The 18,540-nt window shown below is 50.8% G+C and overlaps 1 protein-coding gene across 1 annotated transcript in view; it reads left to right on the plus strand.

Moving 5' to 3' along the window:
• Positions 1-562: 562 nt before the first annotated feature.
• Positions 563-18,540, plus strand: part of LOC102445288 (protein-arginine deiminase type-3-like) — a 46,412-nt gene continuing 28,434 nt past the window's right edge. Inside the window, exons 1-3 of the mRNA XM_075906414.1 lie at positions 563-709; positions 13,631-13,811; positions 17,652-17,724. Coding sequence (XP_075762529.1) covers positions 618-709; positions 13,631-13,811; positions 17,652-17,724 — 346 coding nt within the window. The 5' untranslated portion in view covers positions 563-617. The remainder of the gene's footprint in view (positions 710-13,630; positions 13,812-17,651; positions 17,725-18,540) is intronic.

An 18,540-nucleotide genomic window follows, 5' to 3' on the forward strand; every position in this document is an offset into this window, starting at 1 on the left:
TGCCAAAATATAAGTTCCCCCAAGGTACCATTTTCCCTAAGACTGGTCCTGCTCAGATACAGCCAGAAATCTCCTGGAATTTTGCCACCATCTCATCCTACCTGAACGCAGCCCTCTGGACAGAACATAACCCAACACTGAGGCTGATCACCACCTCATTAACACTCCCGGTTGCCTTCCCCAAAGGGGTTTTTAATAATCAAGCAACGTGAAAGCCCTGAGACTGTGTGAAGTGTTGCATATGATCATCCCCAGGAGCAACACACCATGCAAATGCCCATGACTCTCCAAGCTGTCTACACCTGAGTTTGCTCTGAGCCAGTCCCTTTGGCACAACCTAAGAGCCGGTGCTTGGAAGTGACAAACTCCAGCTGGAGCTTGGGTCAGCAACTCCTGCCCATTTTTCCTCCCCTAGTATAAAGCCCAAACAGAAGTAGCAGAGATCTTGGAGGGGGAGGGGACTGTACCTCCAGCTAATCAGTTCCGATAGGGAATGGAAGAGGGCGGAACAAATATTTTCATGCTTTGTAACCAGTCATGCTGGTTTGCCTATAAAAAATAGAACAGGCGGGAGCACGGCTGTTCACTTCACACACGTTTCTGGTCCCAGGCCAATCATGAAGGAGCAGAGAGTCGTCCAGGTGTCAACAGAACATCCCAGCTACGCTGTTTGTGTGGTGGGCACAGAGATCTCTGTAGACATCTACAGGTAAGACATGAATTTTTAATACCTGGAGATTTACTGATTCTTGTCACTTTCTCTAACCTATTTCAACTGGACAAGTCCATCACAGTGGGGGTTGGCCTCTTGTATTTTGTGGATTGCAGCTGAGCAAAACATGGATCTAAACATCCTCCCTGAAATTTGGATCCCGTCTCTGGCCCTCCATCCAAATTTTCTAGTTAGCGTTAGCATAGTATGAGATCTGGAGTGAAAGGCTCCTATTTTCAAAAGGGAGTCGGACACTTATTGAAACTCCAGGAGAATAAGGAGGTCACTTTTGAAAATGATGCTTGGACGCTTTTGGAAATTTTCCCTCGGTCTCTTTGCACAATTTCCATTGCTGGAAGCAGACCACGGCCTTGCATCACCTTTTCCCCAGACACACATGTGACATATTGAAGCAGTTCTGAAAAGCATAGATTCAAAACACAGGCAGCTGAGACAACTGCAGATATGAAAGCCAGTGCACGCCCCTGCTAAATGAATACTATTTCTGGCCATCAGTGTGCAAGGCAGCAAACTGTCTAGGTGAGTAATTTGTAAAGAATTAAACTGAATAAAGAATAAATATGCATTCTTCTAAGTGCATAAAATACATAAATATGTCCGAGTAAGCTTAAAGGGATAACTGCAGGGAAAAAAGATTTCCATTATGTGAAGTACAAGGGGCGTTTTATTGTACAGAAATGAGGGTGTATTTGCTAATGCTGTTGCATTATTACAATTTAATAACTTTGTATAGTGAAATAGTACAAACCAAGCTAGGAGCCTGTTTTATAGACTCATAGAATCCTAAGGCTGGAAGAGACCTCGCAAGGTCATCGAGTCCAGCCCCCTGCCCAAAGCAGGACCAACCCAACTAAAGCAACCCAGCCAGGGCTTTGTCAGGAGGAGACTTAAAAACCTCTAGGGATGGAGATTCCACCCCCTCCGTAGGGCAGGCCCGGCTCAAGCCATTCCTGCGCTGCGGGCAGCGGGCGCGCGACGCGTGTGCGGTTCCACCCCCAGGCGCACGGTGCATGCATGGACCCACCCCTTGGCACGTTGTGCACCTTACAGCTGCAATCGGGCATGCGGCGCCCCTTACAGTTGCCATCAGACGCCCCCATAGATTGGCACCCCGGGCAGCTGCCCGGCTAGCCCCCCCCTTAATCCGGCCCTGCCCTAGGGAACCCATCCCAGTGCTTCACCACCCTCCCAGGGAAATAGTTTTTCCTAAAATCCAACCTAGACCTCCCCCACTGTAACTTGAGACCATTGCTCCTTGTTCTGCCATCCCTCGCTACTGAGAACAGCCTCTCTCCAGCCTCTTTGGAACCCCCCTTCAGGAAGTCGAAGGCTGTTCTCAAATCCCCCCTCACTCGTCTCTTCTGCAGACTAAACAAATCCAAATCCCTCAGTCTCTCCTCATAGGTCATGTGCTCCAGCCCCCTAATCATTTTGGTTGCCCTCCGCTGGACCCTCTCCAATGCGTCCACATCCTTTCTATAGTGGGGGGCCCAGAACTGGATGCTAGTTGACATAGAAGCGTGTTTAGGATTTATGGGGCCCTAGGCTGTGCTATTAACCTGGTGCCCCCATGCCCAATGGCAGCCTGGTTGGGGATGATGAATTTCTGATGATGTGATTTTAGAAGCTTGAACAACACACTATTGAAATATGCTTCAAGCAAACTTTAAACTAAGGTCCTGTCGACTGACAACACTGGTTCTACACACGATCATTATGTTTTTCTATTACCCGGAGCCCCACTGTGCGAGGCTGTCTACACACATCACGAAAATCATTCCTGTGCCTGCAGTCTAGAGCACGGGGGTCTCAACCTTTTTCTTTCTGAGGCTCACCCAACGTGCAATAAAAACTCCATGGCCCACCTGTGTGTCACAGCAACTGTTTTTCTGCGTATAAAAGCTAGGGCTGGCATGGGGACAGGGTGGGGGGGGGGGGGAGGGGGAGCAGGGAAAATGCCTTCGCTCCCCCCCAGCTACATTTTTTAAGCTTCAGCCTGCAGTGGTGGGGTTCAGAGCCCCGAGCTTCAACCCAGACAATGAGGCTTTGGTTTTCTGCCCTAAGCCCCATGACTCTAATGCTGGCCGGGGTGATGTGTGTGTGTGTGTGTGGGGGGGGGGGGTTACAAAAGGCCACGTGCCCCCCACCCAAACACTGTGGAGGGGAAGGGAAGGGACCAGCAGCCACCAGGTACAAATGTCCTGTCCTGTGGATGGTTCGTTCAACCATCCCAGACCCCATGCTTTGGGGGCCCTATAGGGCCCAGGCAATTAATGGGGGCCTGGTGCCAGCAGTGGGGTTGGTCCCCCCACACTTCCCAGCAAGGGTGGGAAGCAGAGCAACCCATCCCCAGCCCTCTCTGCTGCCCAGGCTCCCAGCCGCATGGTTCCGCCTCCCGCCGTCAATGAGTGCGGGGTGGGGGGCAGTTCCACCCCTTTCCCCACCCCCATTGCACAGCGATGCAGGGACATGGCTGGGACCCGGGGAGCAGAGCGGGCTGGGGTCAGGTGGCTCTGCTTCCCGCCCCGCCCCACCACTGAGCATGGGGGGAGGGTGACCCCTGCTGCTGGCACCAGGTCCCCACTTGTCCCCTGGGCCACATTGCGGGGGGAGGGGGCTTTGGGGAAGAGATGGAATGCGGGTAGGGAGGGGGGCAGAAGAGGCGGGGACCTCTCCCAGGCTAAAGGTGACATGGGAAGGACTCGTGGGGGACAGTCATGTGCGAAGTGCCCCCTTTTGTGTCCCTCCCTGCTGTCGCCACTGACGCTGGCCCTGCTTGGTGGACCCTTGAAACCGGCTTGCAGCCCCCCAGGCAGCCTCGTAACCCTGGCTGAGAACCACGAGTCCATGTAAATGTCAGCATGAAGCCACCGATGCCCTGTTGTTACAGACGAGGCGGTGGCTGGGAACCAGTTTGTAGTGGTGAGAATTTGACTGCAGCTGCAGTAGGGTTGGGGGTTAAGGGTTAAAAATAGCCTTTGGCTATGAAGAGAGTATGGGTAGGGTGCCAGGCCCTGGCTGGCTGGGAGCTTCCACCCTCACCAAAACCTTTTCCCCCTTTCACCTTAATGGCAGTGGCCAGCACTACTGCCTGCCAGGCACGGAGGCCGACGGCCATTGGAATCTATTGAGGTTAGGTACCTCAAGATGTTTTTTTTTTTTTTTTTTTTAATAATGGAGATTACTTATCTCCTAGAACTGGAAGAGACCTTGAAAGGTCATTGAGTCCAGTCCCCTGCCTTCACAGCAAGACCATCCCTGATGAATTTTTGCCCCAAATCCCTAAATGGCCTCTGCAAGGATTGAACTCACAACCCTGGGTTTAGCAGGCCAATGCTCAAACCACTGAGCTATCCCTCCCCCTATGTTTGCCCATAGTAAATAGGCAACCTCTGTGTCACCCCCACACACAGCCAATCCAGGAGAACACAGGCACATCAGGCACTAAGCCTCAGTTCTGCAGTCCACTTCCTTTGGCAGCCATGTCCTTCCATGGAATAAAAACAAGCGGAACAACTCTCAACCACCCAGTGACCTTAGCGGGGTCAACCTCTTCTCTCCTTTTCCCATTCCCTTGAGTCATTGTTGTGGCTGAAAACCAATTGAAAACCAATCAAGGCTGTTTACATTGAGAGTGCATGACTAAGGGAGCATGAGTAACCGACTGGTCTAAGAATCACCTCTTAAAGGCAAACAACAGGTGAGGCCAACCTAAGTCTAACCTCATTATTTGACTGAATCATTCAGATAGGCTGGTTGCGAGAGCCAGGTAAAAGATCAGAATTTTCTCCATAGGAAATTTGTTTGTTCACTAAAGTCTGTTCCAAATCCAAACCGAATCCAAAGACCCACAAAGGTGTTTGCAGTAGTTTAACTGCACTGGTTTCAATGCATATTTTAGGTGACAACAGCACACATTCCCCTTTGCAGACAAGCTCTGAATTCAGGTTAGCAAAGGAATACAGCAATTCCTCATTTAACACTCTAGATGCGTTTCTGAAAATGTTTGTGCTAAGCGAAAACGTGCGATGCGGGGTCAATTTTCCTATTAAAAGTAATGGAAAAGGTGGGGGTTGCGTTTCAGGTGGTGGTGGCAAAGTCAATGTTTTGTTGGTGCTGGGTCGTCAACGTCAACATTAGATATCTAGCAACACAAGTCACTGCGGTTTGTTAAAACACAAAGATAAACATGTGATAGAAATGTAGCCGTGTTAGTCTGGTGTAGCTGAAACAAAATACAGGACTATGTAGCACTTTAAAGACTAACAAGAGTCAGCTGGTTTGATTATAATGTCCAGGTTGTTTTTGAGACTCTGGATGGCATGGTGTTCAGCACGGCTGAGATTGTGTGTCGCTTGTTGTTGTTTGCGAATAATGTCAGTCTGTGCGTTGTTGCGGAAGCTTTGTCTATAGAAATCCAGATTGTAATTCCGACCGTCAGGGGAAGTCCATATAGAATTATTTTTCCTTTTGTGTTGAAAGGGAGGATCTGGTAGGTCATATTGATGTTAGTCTTTAAAGTGCTACATAGTCCTGTATTTTGTTAAAAATAAACATGTGAGTGAGCGGAGGAGCGCTGTGACCACGCGTATTCGTCCACTCATGCGTATTACCACTGTTTTCACCGACTTTTACTGCCACACGAGGTAGTCCACCACCTGATTATTTTTGTGGTATTTTGGGGATGGTTGTGTTATTCGAAAAACGTTCCCTAAAAAAAATCATGCTATTGTGAAAACGTGTTAAGCGGGCATGTGTTAAACGAGTAATTACTGTACTGTGAAAGAAGGTTTCAATGTTCATGTTTGCAGTGGTTATGGAGCGCTAGGTAGATCAAGTCTCGCACCAGGGCTGGCCCACAACATTTTGGCACCTGAGGCGGGGAGCTCAAATGACGCCCCCATACTTCCTCACTGCACCAGTAGCAGACAATTTTCTCCACTCTGGGTCCTAGTGGTGCCCCCCACAATCTGGCACCTGAGGCTGCTGCCTCAGTTTGCCTCATGGTAAGGACAGCCCTGTGTCACACACACACTCACAGATACCGCCCCACACATACACATCCCATTGGAGTGAGTGAATTTGCATCCCACGTTGGCCATTTGGAGTCAGTATTGGTCGACTGGAAGTGACCCATCGATGGCCCATATCTAGGCTGGTCCTAGCTAGGGACAGCAAGAGTGGGAAATCGGGATGGGACGGGACAAATATGCATCTATATAAGACACAGCCCCAAATAATTGGGACTGTTCCCGTTACATCGGGTCATGCAACCACAGTTGCACAAGGAGGGAATGGCAGGAGCCTACGACCTCCATAGCTCCAGGAACATCCTTAGGATTTATGGGTCCCCTATGCCCAACGGCGGCCCGGGGTGGGGGGTAATGACAATTTTTTTAGAGAGGTGATTTTATAATCTTCAACCACACGGTCAATTCAGAAAAGTACCGTCTAGACCTGGGGTTGGCCAATGCCTGTTCAATGGCTTCATTGCCACTTGATGAAAGGTCTAGAGAACATGACCTATGAGGGAAGACTGCAAGAATTGGGCTTGTTTAGTTTGGAAAGGAGAAGACTGAGAGGGGACATGAGAGCCGTTTTCAGGTAGCTAAAAGGGTGTCACAAGGAGGAGGGAGAAAAATTGTTCTTCTTGGCCTCTGAAGACAGGACAAGAGCAATGGGCTTAAACTGCAGCAAGGGAAATTTAGGTTGGACATTAGGAAAAAGTTCTTAACTGTCAGGGTGGTTAAACACTGGAATAAGTTGCTTGGGGAGGTTGTGAAATCTCCATCTCTGGAGATATTTAAGAGCACATCCATCAGGGATGGTCACTCTTGATGGTACTTGGTCCTACCATGAGGGCAGGAGACCAGACTCGATGACTTCTCGAGGTCCCTTCCAGTTCTAGTGGTCTGTGATTCTATGATTCTATGAACGATACTTTTACCAGTTCAGTGTTCTGCTCATGGCTTTGGACGGCTTTTTCACTTGCAAGTTAACTAGATCCTCTCCGGAGGAAGTTGAGCCACAGAACAGGCATTGGAAGCGGTGGGTGGGTGGACACTAGGACCCAGTGGTGCCCCAAATTGTTGGGTGCCCTACGCCGCTGCATATAGGACAGCACCGGCTCTTCACATGATTATTATGTTCTTCTGCGTCTGGGTAAGGACAGCCCTGTATAGCTCAAATAGGGCTTGCCCGCCCTGCTAGTGGCTGTGTGGACACTAGCCATGCCAGAAGGGGGAAGAGGTTCTGGGGTCATGGCCCAGCTCCCCCGGTACTAGCCTCAGAGAGGAGCACTCTCTGTCTGTCACAGTGGCTATGCTTCCTGAATGGGGTGGTGCAAATCTGTCCTAGCCCCCGAGCTGGGCCAGAGCTTGGGCCACGCGAAGAGGCCCAGGCATTCCTGCCTGCTTGCAGTGTTCCCCGCTTGCAGGAGAGGCCCAGGATGCTCCGTGGTTGAGTGGTGAGCCCCAGGATTGACTGGGCACCTGTCTGAGGAACATCATTTACTGAACACCCCATTCCCTGCAGACCAGAGATTTTGCTTCTGGGCAGGATTCCAGTGTGGGGGAAATGCTGGGGGAGCCTTCGGTTACAAACAAAAATCCAAGCGGGAATTGTCTGGGCTGGAAACAGCATCCCTGTCTATGGAACGAAGGGGCAGGCTCCAGCTGCACCCCCGGAAAGACACAGCCTAGAAAATGCAACCCGCAGAAAGGGTTTGTGCTGATACAGGGCTCGAAATGGCCTTTGGTGTAAATCAGAGCAGCCCAACCCACAGCTGCCTCTCCATAGCTGCCCAGAATCAGTGTTGTCGCTCAAAATCCTTGTAGTTCTGAGCAGTGCGAGTGCGACTCCTTCTGATCCGCCCCCTCCTACTCTGGCATCCCCTCCGTGAAAGGTGTATGTGGGGGAACCCTGGGTTGCTCCTGTGTTTATGAGAAGGGGCAGGACTTTGTGCGGCCCGTGCCGGCCACCAGAGCAGCAGAGTGGGTCGGGGGGCGGAATCAGCTGCAAAGCATGTCGCTGGAGAGCAGAGGCAGCTCTTTGACACCACAGATTAAGCCGGGTCTCACCCCGAGAAGTAAACAAGGTCAGAGCTGAGTTCTGGGACCGCTGTCCTCCCCACATGGCAAGGCCGAAGGGACCTTTAAGTCTGGCCGCCTGGATAACACAGGCCAGGGACCTGCGCCAAAAGAGTCCCCAGAGCTGAGCTTTCAGAATAAAACTTCTAAACTTGATTGTAAAAGGTCAGCGGTGGAGGCTCTACCACCCCCCACGGTGGCCTCGTTTGCTACTTAGGGGTCAGGGCAGTTGCATCATCCGTGTGTTATTCAGACTTTGCTTCCAAGGGGCAGCTGTCTGTCAGTGCGTGCGCACTCTCTGGCTGCTGTCCTGGCCCCGCACAGATGGCTGGTTCCTCAATAGTACTCCTCAGAAAGAACAAACACTGGACGTCTCATAAGAACATAAGAGCATAAGAACGGCCGTACTGGGTCAGACCAAAGGTCCATCTAGCCCAGTATCCTGTCTGCCTACAGTGGCCAGCACCAGGTGCCCCAGAGAGAGTGGACCGAAGACAATGATCAAGCGATTTGTCTCCTGCCATCCCTCTCCAGCCTCTGACAAACAGAGGCCAGGGACACCATTTTATCCCCTGGCTAATAGCCTTTTATGGACCTAACCTCCATGAATTTATCCAGCTTCTCTTTAAACTCTATTATAGTCCTAGCTTTCACAGCCTCCTCTGGCAAGGAGTTCCACAGGTTGACAACATGCTGTGTGAAGAAGAACTTTCTTTTATTAGTTTTAAACCTGCTACCCATTAATTTCATTTGGTGTCCTCTAGTCCTTATATTATGGGAACTAATAAATAACTTTTCTTTATCAGCCCTCTCCACACCACTCATGATTTTATAGACCTCTATCATATCCCCCCTCAGTCTCCTCTTTTCTAAACTGAAAAGTCCCAGTCGCTTTAACCACTCCTCATATGGGACCTGTTCCAAACCCCTAATCATTTTAGTTGCCCTTTTCTGAACCCTTTGCAAGGCCAAAATATCTTTTTTGAGGTGAGGAGACTACATCTGTACACAGTATTCAAGATGTGGGCGTACCATAGTTTTATACAGGGGCAGTAAGATATTCTGGGTCTTATTTTCTATCCCTTTCCTAATAATAATTCCTAGCATCCTTGGTCTCGGCTTGACCAAGCCCTGGCTGGGTTGATTGAGTCGGGCTTGGTCCTGCCTTGGGCAGGGGGCTGGTCTTGATGACTCCTGGGGTCTCTTCCAGCCCTGGGAGTCTATGATTCTATGAGTGACAGTGACCCACAGCCAGGCTGACTGCCCTCCAGCCCCGTCTCTGTGGTTACACTTACATGTGCATCCCAAGGCAAGGAGAAACACAGTCAACACCGGGACTTTCTGTTGCCCCCTTGGCTACACACAGAGCAAAGCGAGGTACCTGAAATTCATAGACTGAGACATGCAATTTATATACACCCCCTTATGGGTTTCGTGATGTCTCCTTGTTCTGTCCCCTTGTACCTTGCTCCCAGGGTCTGGGACAAAGCATCCCCCTATTCACCAGTTCTGTCACGCCCTCGTGCCAGGCCAGTGGCAGATTTAGAGTTAAGGGGGACCTGTGCTCAGCTTAATTTGGGGGGCCCCTGTGGGACCTTTACCAAGAAAAGAACATTCGCTCTTCCTGTCCCTCCCATTTTTAATTCTTTTTTCTCCCTCTTCCTTCTCTATTATAAGTAATAAGAAGTACATGAAAATATAGGGAGGTCCCTGGATTGTTTTTGTAGTCTGACTTTTTTCCCCCACAGATCACTTGAAAATTGCTGAAGGTGTCAGGGGACCCCTTCATGGTCTTTCCAAATGTTGTTTGTACCATTCGCTGACTAAAGTGCTTTGCTCAGTCCTCCTGAATGGGTTCTTGGCTGGGGAGAAGCGACACTTTCCCACTTCAAAGTGCTGCTTTTCTCCGGCGGGCTGTGCGGCTGCCCCGCGCTCCTCTGAAGCCTTCCAAACCGTACTGGTGCTGCTCACCGCCTCCTGCTGGCTCTACTGAGGCTGCAGCCTGCAGGTGAGCCTCCCGGCTCTCCTGCCCCCTACACAGACCTCTCTGCAGAGGGACTGGCTGCCCCAGAGAACGGCTGCCCCTGCATGAGAGGGGAGGGTGCCGGACCTGGTGCTGGACTGCCCGGCCTTGGGGGCCCTGGTATGTTTCATTGTAAATCCACCCCTGTGTCCGGTTCCTGGGCTCACGGCTATTCCTAGTGGGGTGCAGGGCCCAGGACAACTCCCCCCTCTGTTCCAGCCCTGCCCCCTTACTGCCTAGTCTCAGAGTCTGAAGCGTTAGTGATGGGCCTGGTGCAGAGAGACCCAGCCTCAGCCCACTCCACTCCCCCGGCTCCCATGCATTGCGCCACCCTTCCCCAAACCCTTTCCCCCGGCTGGAAGTTAGGGGAGCAAAGTGGCTCAGGGATACGTGGTTCCGCTTCCTGCAGCCGCTGGTGAGGGTGGGGACAGGCCCCGCTGCTGGAAACAGTCTCCTCCTCCCTGCTCTTCTCCCCGGCTGCCCTGGGCCCCACAGGGCACCCCAAAGCACGGGGTCCCCCAAAGCACGGGGTCTAGGGCACTGCACGGCTAATCATCTGGAGTGGGATCACACACGTGCCCACCATTTGTTGCTAAACCTCAGGCACTCCTGAGAAGCCACAAGACTAGGGTTGCCAGGTGTCCGGTATTGACTCAGACAGTCCGGTATTTTAGCCTCCTGTCCGCTAAAAAAAATCAGAAAATACTGGACACTTAAAATGTTGGGTATTTTCTGATTGTTTTTCCCTGCCAGGAGGCGAAAATACCAGACACCTGGCAACCCTATGACGTTCAGCAACCGGGCCCAGCCCCCGGTCCCTCCCGGACCCCCACTTACCTGGTTCCGCAGGGGAGCTCTCTTCCCACACAGAGTAAGAGAGAAGATGGCTGCAGGCAAAAAAAACCCCAAACAAACCCAAAACCCTTAAAGGGACCTTTTGAATGTTTTAGATTGTTTCTGCTTCACAGGCTCCAAATTTTCCCCATTTTTTCCAAAAACAATTATGAAAGTCTTTCTAACTTTTTTTTTAATTTCTCTCTGAACCCCTGTGCTCCTTCCTCATGGGTGCTGTAGAATGCAATTAAATGAATGACATCCAGGACTGTTTTTTCCCATTTTTGCATTCCCCTCCCTCTTATCCTTTTGCTACTCTGCAACATTTCACACTTTTTCTAACTGGGGGGAAAGGAATAAAGCGGGGGGGGGGGGGAGGGAATAAAATCATTTACAACTTCATTGTGACAAAAATCCAGAAGAGTTGTGATTTTTTTTTCAATATTTTTGGTCAGGGAAAAGGGCCATATTTTTTTGAAAAAATGTTTGAAACAAAAAAAAAAAATTTTCAACCAGCTTGAATAACATATAGGAAGCAACCTTATTTTCCCATCCTTTTCCCCACAGGGAGCTTTCCCCTCCCTCTCCTTGGGTCCCTGCTTTTATGCCCACCCAATTTGTCCCTGATAGGTGGAGTTTGGGGGCTATAGGAGAGCATTCCCCCACAAACTGCAAGCCACAGGCTGGCCGCCTGAATAGGCAAGATAAGGAATTCTGCAGGGGAAATAATAGAGTTGTAAATTAGACTGACGCAGCTCCTACCTTGGGCCCCGAGGCAGGGAGTCCAAATTTTGTTAATAAATAGAGTGATTAAGAGATGATTAAGATAAGAAAGGGCTATTCGGCTGTTTCCTAAAATTAAATGATCTGGTCCATGCTTTGGGAACTGTGAAATGGTAGTCGCTTAAATGACAGAAAGTAATACAGATTTTTTTTGACAGTTGTTTCCGTTGTTTTTTTGAAAGAACCCGTATTCCTCAAAAAATAAGGTTTACAGGGTCTTCCGAAAAAGATTTTGTGTGTGTGAAAAAGCCGCGTCTAGATTGTGTTTTTTGGCAAAAAAAACCTCTTCCGCAAAAAGGGTCGAAGGGGATATGCAAATGAAGCATGAGAATATGCTAATCAGTATTTCATTTGCATTTCCTCTTTCAGAAGAGGAAAGTTGTCTAGATGTACCCTGTGTATGTAGGCAGCGCAGGGGGGAAGCAGTGTGTTTGGGGGCAAGTTCAGATAGTAGCAGGAAACAACTCCTCCTGAGGCAAGGGAAGGGAGAAACCTGGACATCTCACACCTCTTTGCAGGACAATTATTCTCCCTCCCAGTCCCACACACAGACGCCTGCCTCTGTGCTCAGCTGCGAGAATCCGCTTTGCTCAGGCAATTCAAGATGGAGAGAGTCTCAGGTGTGGCAATGACAAGGGACCACTGGAAATAATCCACTCAGAGAATCACGGAAGACGAGGGGTAGATGAAACCTCTGGAGGTCATTCACTCCAACCCCCTGCTCAAAGCGGGGCCCAACTCCCACTAAACCATCCCAAGCCTGGCCCCAAAAACCTGTAAGGGTGGAGATTCCACCACAACCTTAGATAACCCTTTGATAGCTATAAACGCAGCCTGCTTCTCCGGTCTTTCAAAACTAGCCCCAGAAACCACGGCTCTAGTTCTAGCAGCATGCGGTAAATCTGACACTAACACTGCCGCAATCCCCACGAGAAGAAAAGAAGCTATTCTACCGGCAGACGTAAAATTCTAGAGGAGGCCGAGTGATGACAGATTCATTGCCCTCTTTATGAGTTGCTTCAGGCACTGACATACTCATGCAAAGGGAGATGAAATAAACCTCCCTTCAATATTTTTATGATTCATGTTTACAGCCTCATCTCTTTTCTTTGGGAAAGGAAAGGAAAAGATGCAAATCACACCCAGGCCAAAAATGCCTCCCACAGCACATTTAGGTGTTAATAGATGAATTAATGTTGGCAGGGTGCTTTGAAGGTGTGGACTTGCCAGGTATACTGAGTGCAAAGAATAATTCTTTCTTGCCAATGAACTGGATTTTGCATTTTAATGCCATCTTTCATCTGAGAATTTCCATCATTAATTTAGCCTCATAAAAAATCACATTTGGTAAAGTTGAAACAAAAGACAGGACTATGCAGCACTTCAAAGACTAACGAGATGGTTTATTAGGTGATGAGCTTTCGTGGGCCAGACCCACTTCCTCAGATCAAATTGTGGAAGAAAATTGGCACGACCATATATACCAAAGGGATACAATCAAAAAAAAAAAGTGAACACAGATAAAAAATTAACAAATCAGATGTTAGAACAGGGGGGGGGGGGGGAGGCGGGAGGGGAAGGTTAGTGTCTGTGAGGTAATGATATTAGGGGTGATAATTGGGGAAGCTATCTCACCCATTACAAAGAAAGCTTCCCCAATTATCACCCCAATATCATTACCTCACAGATGCTAACCTTCCCCCCTCTGTTCTAAAACTCACCCCCGCCCTCTGTTCTGAAATCTGATTTGTCAATTTTATCTGTGTTCACTTTTTTTTGATTGTATCACTTTGGTATATATGATCGTGCCAATTTTCTTTCACAATTTGATCTGAGGAAGTGGGTCTGGCCCACGAAAGCTCATCACCTAATAAACCGTCTTGTTAGTCTTTGACGTGCTGCATAGTCCTGTCTTTTGTTTCAGCTAGACCAGACTAACACGGCTACATCTCTATCACCATTTGGTAAGGGTTAGAACTGGGCAAAATTTTTCAAAGTCAGCTTCTTTTGTGCAAAAAAAAAAAAAAAAGATGAATTTGCGTTGGTTTCATTTGACAACCTATGGGAATTTCCTGTGGCTCTGGGGATTTTGGTTAGTGTGTTTATGCATGTACATAGCCAGTGACAGGGACAACGCCAACAGTAACCAAGTGCTCCTTTCTCTCCCAGATCCGCCCCAAGCGGTGCTACGTCATTTGATGCGGAGGGTACCTCTGGAGTGAAAATCTATGTTGCCTCCAACCCTAATGCTGAGAAGAAACCTGCTGGTGCATCGAGATGGCCTCTCAGTCCAGAGGTGGAGGTCGTAGTGTCCATGGGGGTCCCCAGCAGTACCCTCAATGATAACAAGGTGCGTGGCTTGCTGGCCCTTAAAGGAATCTCAGGATCACTCCTGCAAACACGGGGGCATGCTTTGCAGGCTCAGAGAAAGGGATATTCGAACTGCTGGATGTGGCATGGTTGCGTAGTGCTTGTGTGTCAGGAAACACAGCGGACACAAAGCTCTCCCCGCGGATGCAGATCTCTGCAGATAGGCATTGGGCTCCGCTAGGGTGTTTCTCCCAAGAGACACTGTGGCCAAAGGAGAAGAACGTGGACCTGCCACTCCAGGGAGACTGCGCCCTGTGCCGGCCACTTCTCCCAGCAGGGCAGCTGTACCATCCCCAGCCCCGCCCCAACTTGCGTCTCCTGTCTGGGACAGTACAGCCCAGCTGGCGGTGGGGCTGGAGGTGGTAGAACTGCACAGCTGGGAGGAGCTACCAGCATGGGGCACTGGCGCTCGGAAACCACTGGCATCCGCAGGTAGACATTTGTATCCGCACAGGGCTCTAGCTGTCCACAGAATAGATTCTGAGCAATTAACAGCCACAAAATGAAACAGAAGCAAGTAAGGGTGTGTGAGATGGGGGCAGAGAGCGCCCAAAGAACAGTGGCGTAGCCAGGGTGTTATGTGCCCGGCGGGCAAAGGCAAAACTGTGCCGAACTGCGCAGCGGGGGAAGCAGCGGCTCCCAAGCCAGGGGCGTTGGGCTCCTGGGCAGGCCTTTGAGGTACCTACTCCCTTTACCCAGCCCTGCATTGGCGGCTTGTCTGGAGGGAGCAAGTGGCCCCTCAGCTAAATTGATGCCCCCCCACCATGGCACCCGGGAGCAACTGCCCCCCCCACTACTCGCTAGGCCACTGCCAAATAATGCGAGTTAAGGCGGTGGAAGTCACCCTGTGGCCCGTGGGCTGCATGTGGCCCTTCCACGTCCTGTGTGTGGCCGGTGAGACATTTTGTTTGCCGTTGCCCACTCACAGGGTGGCCAGATTCCACTGGTTTCTGTCCGTGTCATTTTTTCCCTACTGGTATTACTAATGTGACATGCACATAAAGCCAGGGCATGCCAAGCGAGGTGTGTGCTGATTGCACGCAGCATTGTGAGAGCCGGTGTGCCCTCTGCATCCAATCCAATGCTATCGTTCAGTCGGCGCACCCCGCAAACTCCAGGTACGCAAGCGCAGTGAGCAAAACTCCTCTACCCTGGGGGTCCATTTTATTGAGGACAATCTGGCAGCTCCCTCTGATGAAGGAGGCCAGTCATGTGGCCCACTCACTCACCTAGGTTGCCCATCGCTACTATGTTGGGGTCTGTCTACACTACCCCGCTAGTTCGAACTAGGAGGGTAATGTAGGCATACCGCACTTGCAAATGAAGCCCGGGATTTGAATTTCCCGGGCTTCATTTGCATAAGCGGGGAGCCGTCATTTTTAAAACCCCACTGGTTCGAACCCCGTGCAGTGCGGCTACACGGGGCTCGAACTAGGTAGTTCGGACTAGGGTGCCTATTCCGAACTACCGGTACACCTCGTTCCACGTGCTGTACACGTGAATTCAAATCCCGGGCTTCATTTGCAAGTGCGGTATGCCTACATTACCACCCTAGTTCGAACGAGGAGGGTAGTGTAGACATACCCTCGGAGAGTCATTGACTGAAATGCCCAGGAGCGGGTGCAAGAGAAAAGAAAACCCTTCTTTCACCTTGGCTTGTATAGTGCACTTGTGTGATAGTGTCAGTACCTTGCTGGTTGCTGTGCTTGGGCTGTGGCTGACCCCTGCTGCCTTCTGTCTGTAAGCACTGCCCAGCGGGGGCGCCTTGAGGGCCCCGTGGCAGTGACCTAACTGTTCTACCGGTTAAGGGAAGAGATGGAGCAAAGGAAGTGAGTGTTGGAGGGAAGGGTCAGTTTCTGGCTGGAATCATGAAGGAGACTAAGGAGGGGGCTGGGAGTCTAATGGCCGTGTGTGATGTAGTGGGGGTACTTGCTGGGCTGTGGTGACCTCTGCTGTCTGGAGCAAGACCCAGCAGGGAAAACCTCACTATGCAAAGGTGATGCCAAACTGGTTGAACCAGACACCCCCCATGGAGAGGAACAAAGGAAGGTGGAGGCTGCCCTGGCTGGGGGGCAGGGCTGGAAGAGAGTGAGTTTAGTGGCTGGCTGGTATCATGGAGGAGACAGCCTAGGGAAAGGGGCTGGAGTTTAGGGGCCCAGTCTCCCCCATCTCAAGGGGGCCTGAGGCATCCTAGCCCAGCTCTGTGACCAGATTCCATCTGTGCTGTGCTGTAACCTGGAGAGGCAATAAACTTCCTCTATTCCACCGGCTGGTGCAGTCTGTTTGTGCCATTTCGGGGTGCAGGAGACGGGGGACCCCCAATCCGCCGACACACCGTGGCACTCCATCTCAAGGGGTCTGAGGCATCCTGGTCCAGACTCCTGTAGCCACGTCACGTCTAGGCTGTGCTGTATCCGGGAGAAGCAATAAACCCCCTCTATTCTACTGGCTGGCGGAGTCTGTTCATGCTGCTATGGGGCTGCATGATCGGGGGAGCTGCAACTCGCCGTCACAACTGTGGCAATGGTACGCATGGGCTGTGTCTAGACTGGCAAGTTTTTCCGCAAAAGCAACTGCTTTTGCAGAAAAGCTTGCCAGCTGTCTACACTGGCCACTTGAATTTCCACAAAAACACTGACATCCCACTGTCTGAAATCAGTGCTTCTTGCGGAAATGCTATGCTGCTCCCGTTCGGGCAAAAGCCCTCTCACGCAAAATGGCAATCGGGGTTTTCTTGCGCAAAAACGCATCTAGATTGGCACGGACGCTTTTCCGCAAAAAGGGTCTTTTGCGGAAAAGCATCCGTGCCAATCTAGATGCTCTTTTCCGCAAATGCTTTTAACGGCAAACTTCTCCGTTAAAAGCATTTCCGGAAAATCATGCCCGTCTAGACGTAGCCATGGAGATTAACTGTGCGTGGGAATTGCTTAGATGAGCAGGGTACAAATTGGGGCGAGATGCCCCCCCGGGGGTGCACACAAGTGTTTCTGGGAAGGTACAAAGAAACTGGGATTCCCCCAGTCCTATGAATGCGCTCTCCCGTGGCCAGTGCCGTCTGGCTATCCAGCTCTAAACGCAGATGCAGAACTAAGAGATTACTTGAGATAATCAGTGGCGGGTGGGAGGAGAGAAATGACAAATTCTGTGACTGGCAGGGGCTGGGATGACGGGAAAAACGTGCGCCCCACTGGTCTGCATAGCCCATGGCAGAGAACTTCCCATCCTGGATTGACAGGTTCAGGCTAGCGGGGCTTGTGCTAACGCTCTAAAAATAGCAGTAGGCTTCCGAACCGGAGCGGCAGCTTCAAAGTGCTGAATACACAGCTGTGAGTAGAGCCCTGCTAGCCCCCGTCCATTAACCCGGGTCAGGAGGCTCACTGCCCTGATCCCAGAAACTACACGCAGGCTTCCATGGAATGGGCGTCCCCAAGCACTGTTCCATAGGTGAATGCTGGGGTGAGAAATCCATCGGCATGGCCTTTCCCAGCTCCCCTTAGCAAGCATTAGGCCTGGTGGCGAGTTGGTTTTTTTTATTTAACTGAATGACTCAACAACGGCCGTGAGTGCAGGGGATGGACTCTATGACTCTGGGAGACATCCCTTCCCATTCTGTGATTTCATCAGCTGGCCTAGGCCTGGCCCTCCCTCGGATTTATTGAGGGTGGCCTCCATCCCGACCCCCCAACCTCAACCGATATCGGGCATCACTCCCTCATTGAGTGCTGCCACCCTGCGGGGAAGAAAACACATTGGACAAAGTGAGTATAGCATGCTATGGACGTTTGCTGGAATTGGTCGTCACCAGGCAATGTCTTCACAGGTTAGGATTTCATACTATGGACCGATCGAGGATGCACCAATAGAGGGGGCTTGGTTGTACCTCACCTGTGTCAGTAAGTACTGTGAAAACAATTGGCTAAGTACACTTGAGCCGTGCCAACTATTCAGCAAAATGGGGTTTAGGTTGCGTGTGAGGATAGATACGTTCACTTTTTCTGTTTTTTCCATCCACTTCATTATAAGCTATTGAAAGGGAAGAGAAAAAGATATGAACCTCCCTACATTAAATATATACAATATGGTGTGTGTGTGTGTGTGTAGAGAGAGAGACAGATAGTTGTGCATCTGCCTGTGTGTCTGTCTGCGAGTCTGTTTGCTCAAGAATTCCTCCATGAGAACGTAATCCTTGAGTCAGAGTTAGGGCCACCAAATCTGGTAGGCAGCTTCCGTTTTTCCTAAGTTAAAACAAGTTCAGGGTTTGGTTGTGCCAGGACAGCCAGAAGCCCCGGGAAAGGGACTGTTTTCCATAACATGGGAGGTGAGGGGCTGCCCAGAGGGATGTGACACTGAGAACGGCCACAGGGGGCAGCGAACCCCCAGGGGCGAGGTAGCCTGCAGAGCATCTATGGGGGCAGCTGCACCATCAACGGAGTGGCCAGCAGAGCCTTGTCTCCGTCATCTTGCCTGTTAGCAAACCAGGAAGAAGCCTGCCTGCCTTAAACCCCCTCTCCTGGCCTTTGGCCCCAGTGCCAGAACAGGGCTGGGGCAGGGGAGAAAAAGCCCCTGGTGGTGGGGCGGGGCAGGACGGGGCAGGGCAGGGCAGGGTGGGGCGGTCTGGCCGGGAGGAGAGAAAAGGCCCTTAGAGGCTTGGGAGAGCCTGGGGATGGGAGAACAAGCTGCTGGCAGGCTGGGAAGGGGGAAAGAGAACA

Source organism: Pelodiscus sinensis, chromosome 23, assembly GCF_049634645.1.
Source record: "Pelodiscus sinensis isolate JC-2024 chromosome 23, ASM4963464v1, whole genome shotgun sequence".
NCBI lineage: Eukaryota > Metazoa > Chordata > Testudines > Trionychidae > Pelodiscus > Pelodiscus sinensis.